This window comes from Galeopterus variegatus, unplaced genomic scaffold (genome assembly GCF_000696425.1).
Source record: "Galeopterus variegatus unplaced genomic scaffold, G_variegatus-3.0.2 Scaffold2000, whole genome shotgun sequence".
In the NCBI taxonomy this organism is placed as follows: domain Eukaryota; kingdom Metazoa; phylum Chordata; class Mammalia; order Dermoptera; family Cynocephalidae; genus Galeopterus; species Galeopterus variegatus.
The window spans coordinates 41,446-46,998 of NW_007728111.1; the positions used below are offsets into that span (position 1 = coordinate 41,446).

Below are 5,553 nucleotides of genomic sequence, written 5' to 3' on the forward strand. Positions count from 1 at the left end.
GTATAGGTTGGCTCGCCGCCTTTGGGCAGAGTGGTTCATTTGTTAATGATGTTGTGGGATAGCTCATGTGGTAGCAGAAAAGCTTCTGTTCTTCTGCTTAATAAATGTATAAGAAACACTTACACATGCCAGGCACTGTGTCAGCTGCTGGGACTGCTGGGAGCAGGGTGGACACAGTGCTTGTCTCACACAGGTCACGTGGGCTCACACCCTGGCTCTTCCACGTGGAGCTGTGGGACACCAAGGAGCTCACTGCAACTGCATGAGCCTCCTTTTGTACGCCTTTACATGGGGAAGGTACAATGTGTCTTACAGAGTTGGGAAGGAAAAAATGATTACAGCAGCTAACCTTTGGGGGCTTACCACATGCCAGAAGCTGCACTGAGTGCTTCACGCACATTACCGCATTTGCCTTCCCCAGCAACCTTATGAGGTGAGTGGTAATATTCGCTCCATTTTATGAAAGCTTAGAGAGGTCAAGTGACATGTTGGTAGTGACACAAGTGGGGACAAAGTGAGAGCTCATCAAGAGGACATTGGTTGAACAAAGTGTGGCGCATTCATGCTGTGGAATGTTGGGTGGCCGTGAAGAACGACCTAGAGCTGTCCTGTGTGCCTGGAGGCTAAGCAAGTGAAACAAGCCACAGAAAAGGCACGCACAGTGACTTCAGACCCGGTGTGCGCCCCTGCTGCTGTGCACAGTGGTTCGGGTGTGAGTGGATGCGCAGGGAGGTGTGGAAGGACACGCCTTAGGTTATCACGTAGGTGCTGCAGGGCGGGGTGAGGGAGGGGAAGTGAAGAGGAAAACAGATGGCACCAAAAACAGAAGGAAGGGATGTGGTAGGATCATATTCACACCCTTCTGTCTAGGCAAAATGTGCATGCAATTTAAAATTTTTAGAAATGAAGAAATATTTAGTGCCATTTATATGCACACATGGAGATCTCAGGCTTGCAGCTGGTAGACTGGCGGGAGGATTTGCACCCAGGCCCTGGACTCTGGAGCCCGTGCTTGGCCACCCGCTGTGAGTGACATATGGTACCGGTGCACAGCGCAGCAGCTCATCTTCCAGGGCAGCGAGGAGGTGGAAGAGGAGTTCAGAAGGGAAGTAAGCAGGGTCTCCAGGCAGTGCTCGGGGCCTCCACAGGGTGGTGGTCATGAACTTCAAGTGCAACCAGCCAGCATGGTGGACTGTTCTCTGCAGCAAAGGTCAGCTGCCCAGGCTAGGTAACAGGGTAGGCAGAGCGTTGGGTGTGACCAGGGTCGGGGGCTTCCCAGGCAGGAGGGTGCTGTTGATGGGACAGGAGGGCAGTGAGGGGCAGTGAGAGGGTGGTGGCTGATTGGTGTCCCATGGGGAGGAGGCACAGTGGTCAGAGGGGGAAGGCTTGCAATGGGGATTTTGCAGGGGTGCAGTTACTTAATGTGACCAGGTCAGGAGCTACCATGGGGAAGGGACTTAAGTGGGGTGGAGGTCAGGGAACTGGGGAGGTCTCTCCTTTTGGTGATTGCTGTTGCCGGCAACTGTGAGCCAGGAGCTTGAATCTCCAAGGAATTAGGGCAGTGACCTCAGGATTAAAGGTGCCACATGAGGAGGGGGAAGGGGATAATTCTGCTGACCTGGCTTGGGAGGAGCTGGGAGGTTTTACAGAGGACGCCCCCTCCAGGCCCAGGGGTATGACAGGTGGGAGAGAAAACAGCCTCCACCCAGGGAGATGACATTTTCAGGGAGAGCTGGGTTCCCTCAGAGCAGGAAGGGGAAGGACATGGTAGCAGGCACGAGGGGTTGCTGGTGATGGCTGGAGAGGTGCAGGATGCAGAGGCAGAGTTTGGGGATAGTCAGACGGGGCCTGTGCAGAGAGGCATGGAACTGGCCGTGCGGAGGTGCAGGTGCTGTGAGGGGTGGATGCCAGCTGCCGTGGGGCCTCAGCGGTGGGCAGTTATGGGGGGCGTGCGGGGTGAGGCCTATGTGGGGGGAGTCCTGCCAGGAGCACGAGGGCCTTAGTGGGTCCCTCTTGAGTCCAGCTGAGGGAGGCAGAGAGGCTGGTGTGTTAGGAGCGTGTGGGTACCTCCCTGTCCAGCTCATGGCCTCCTTGAGGGAGTGGCCAGACGCTCCATTTGCAGGTTAAGCAGCAGAGATGAGAGGCCTCACTGCTTTTAGTTGGAGAGACAAAAAGGTGACCCCTCCCCGGTCCGTTCAGCCATCGTCTCCCCACTCCCGGGAGGTAACGAAAGGTTTTTGTGTGGAGCCGATAGTCCCTAAGCCCTTGCATTCAGGGCTCGCTCCCCCTGATGCCGCAAATGATCAGGGTTGAGAATCCAAGTTTGGTGTTCTGGTGCCGCCTCTTGCAGCAGAAGGGAGCGGTGTGACTGGGAGGGGAGGAGGGGCCATGCCAGGCACTCACGTGTCATTCAGTGCTCATAGGAGCCCTGCACAGTGGACCAACATGGAGAGCAGGAAGCTGGCAGCACGAGTTCACGTGCCCTCGATCACCACCCTGGCCTTGGCCCATGACACTTGGCCCTTTCATCTGCCTCCTCCAGACCTCAGTGGCAAAGTTGCCGGCTATACTTGTACAGTCTTTAAAAAAAAAAAAAGACTGTCCTGAATCCTAACAGTGTCTCGATTGTGCCCACTGAAACCCGGAAGAAAGGCTGCTAGAGCAGGAACTTAGGAGAACCATATTCTCTCTGATTCTCTTCTGCATTAGCTTGATAAGTGGCCAGACCATCCCTGATGCCAGCTGCTTGCAAATGCTCAGTTTTGTTTGTTTTGTATTTTAAAGCGGCACAGACCAGCACAGATGCTCAGCAAGACTGGTGACCCATATGTGGTCCTTTCCTCCCTTCATGCAGCAGACCCTTGCCCCCTACCCCCTCGCCCCATTAGTGAGCTGCTGGGGACACCTACCCTGGGCTGATCAGTGTTGTCTTGTACATGTTTCCTTTGGGGTCACTGCTAAAGTTGCCCTAGTGGCCTGTATAAGATGTCAGCTGCAGGGAGGTGAGGTGGGGGGGGCACCTGTCCACAGTAGCAGTTTAACAAGGTTGTGCTTGTAGGCTCTGTGGCCTTGGGTAGCATTTGGTGGGCACGTGGGCTGGAGCCAGGTGGGGCAGGGTGAGAGCAGGACCTGGTCAGGCTGCCCGTCTGGATGGCATCGTGTCTGCCATGCAGCAGCCCAGCAGCTCTGCGTGTTGCCGGTGGTTCCAAACGAGAACTTAATGTGACCCCAGAGCTGTTTCTGTGTCTAGGTATGATGAGGAGCTGGCCCAGGGCGACGGGGCTGACCGAGAGCTGAGAAGTCGCGCGGGCCAGTCGCTGGGGCCCAAAGCAGGCCGGTCGAGAGACTCGGGGAGAACCGTCCTCACGACCTGGAAGTGACCGCCTGCGAGAACAGAAGACTGCGACCTGGACCTTATCAAAACCACTCACTCTACCTGGCTCCTCCTGAAGACCTGTTTTGAAATTTCTTTTTTCTAGAGCTTTTCTCCTTTTGTAAGCCCTGTAAATAAAGAAAGGAGCTTCTTTGGAAGGTTATGGAGTCTATTTGATTAGGGCTGGAAGAACTGATTCAGATAAATGTATAAAAGTAGCTCTTTTGACAGAAAGTAACAGCTTCAGCATGTGATTTAGTTTATTATAAGGTATTCACATTTTAAAAATTTTTGCACTAAATTAAAAACAAAAGCAAAACCGAACACCTTACAGAAGAGTACTGCTGTGTGAGAGTAGTGTGTGAATCTGACAGCTATTTTGGTTTCATCCTTTTTACTTGACTGTGATTTTTAAGAAAATAGGCAACTAGAAATATTCCTCTGTAGTTTATCTTTACGAAGACCTTCGTCTAGGTGCTCTCAGAAGAGACTTGAGTTTTGTAGATGAGTCTGTCAGAAGTTGAGCCGATGACACAGACGGCTCCCGGCTCCCGCAGTGTGGCTTTTCTGATGTCGGCCTCTGGGTTTGCTGCAGACTCAGGTGAGCGCTGTTGGCGGCCAGCAGCGGGGGCAGGCTGTATGATGTGGCATGTTCATGTGAAGCCACCTTGGAGTCTGGTGACTCGTAGAACGATATGGGGAGGGACCTGCATTGGTCAGGGGAGTTTTCAGCGAGAGCCTGTGACTGGCAGCCATGTGATACCTGCTCGCTGATGGAGGCTTCGTTCACTGTCTCAAGTTTATACTTAAAAGTCCTCACTTGTTTTTTGTTTGTGGTATTGTGCTGAGTGCACGTGCTTCAGGTAGGGGTCTATGGTACTACATGTAGACGTGTGTCAAGTGTACATGTCATATCGTGTGTGGCTATATGTGTGCACATATATTTTTAACGATGTTTCACTGCCAATTTGGGAAAAGGTCCTTTTAAATGCTTGTGGTACAATATAAAGTGAGAGAACCGTAATACAAATGGTACTTAGCCAGAATCCAAATAAACTGCAGTTTGGGGGGATTTGTCTGCTGTTCCGGTTTAATGATCTGATTCATCTGTGCGTTTCGTGCGTTCCTGGGTACTTAGGTTTAATGTGGTGTGCTGTCGCTGGCAGGTGTGGGATCAAGTCTCTGAGTCAGACCTGAGTTTGAGGCCTGACTCTGCCATTTATTAGCTGTGTCCCAGGGCTGTCCCCTGGGCTCGTTGGACCTTTGTGTCCTAGTATATAAAATGGGGACTAATTACATTTGCCCCAGAAATAACGTGCCACACTACCCAGGGCCCTGCCTGCCCTGCCTCACTTGCAGCTCTGGTCAGTCTTCCTGCCCCAGGGTGGCATCATCTGTGCACCTGGTGGCCTCCCGCTCGCTTCTGCACCCAGTGGTGAAAGACGATTCCCGCTCGCCTTTACCAGCCGTCCCACCCAGACGCTCTTCAAGCCTGGTTCTCAGTTATGCTGTTTTGCTTTTGCCTCTCGAAGGCTCTGGGAGAAGGGTGGGGCCCCTGGCTGGAATGCTGCTCTCGTCTGAGCATCGAGGCCAACTCAGTTTTGTTGGAGCCGTGAAGTTGTTGGTTTGCTGAGGGCTGGTTGCTAGGTGAGAGTGAGTCTCCACTAAATGAATTTATATCAAATATTGACTGTTACATTAGTGATGTCATGTTCTGGGGCAGATGTTTCCTCTGAACACTTCCAGAACACACCCGGGTAGGAAGTGTGCAGTGCCCAAAGCAGGCCACGGTGTCGACAGCACTGCTTGCCGCTCGGCCCACGGCTCCAGCAGTGGCCCTGCTTGGAACCTTCTGGGGTGACAGTTTCTGTTTTCTTGTCATCCCCTGTTATTTTTTCCCTCTTAATAGGGTGGGTTCCCAGGCCTGAGGGTTGCAGTCTCTGGTCATTTTCATGATTTTTGATATGTTTGATTTTTTCCAGTGTAAACTTATCTCCCACCGGCTCCCACATGGGCTGTCCCCAAGTCTTGGTGAGGTGCTTGAGCCCTGGATGCGTCTTGTCTCCCCCAGCAGTCCCTGAGCCTGGCGACAGCCTCTTCTACTCCACCTCCTACGTGGGCCACTGCTGGAGTCCCCATGGGGCTCACCTGCAGCCCCGTCCCATCCAGCCTCTGGCCAG

The 5,553-nt window shown here is 53.1% G+C and overlaps 1 protein-coding gene across 1 annotated transcript in view; it reads left to right on the forward strand.

Moving 5' to 3' along the window:
* Window positions 1-4,445, forward strand: part of TTLL1 (tubulin tyrosine ligase-like family, member 1) — a 38,209-nt gene extending 33,764 nt beyond the window's left edge. Inside the window, exons 10-12 of the mRNA XM_008580001.1 lie at window positions 194-276; window positions 374-433; window positions 3,251-4,445. Coding sequence (XP_008578223.1) covers window positions 194-276; window positions 374-433; window positions 3,251-3,380 — 273 coding nt within the window. The 3' untranslated portion in view covers window positions 3,381-4,445. The remainder of the gene's footprint in view (window positions 1-193; window positions 277-373; window positions 434-3,250) is intronic.
* The last annotated feature ends 1,108 nt before the right edge of the window (window positions 4,446-5,553 follow it).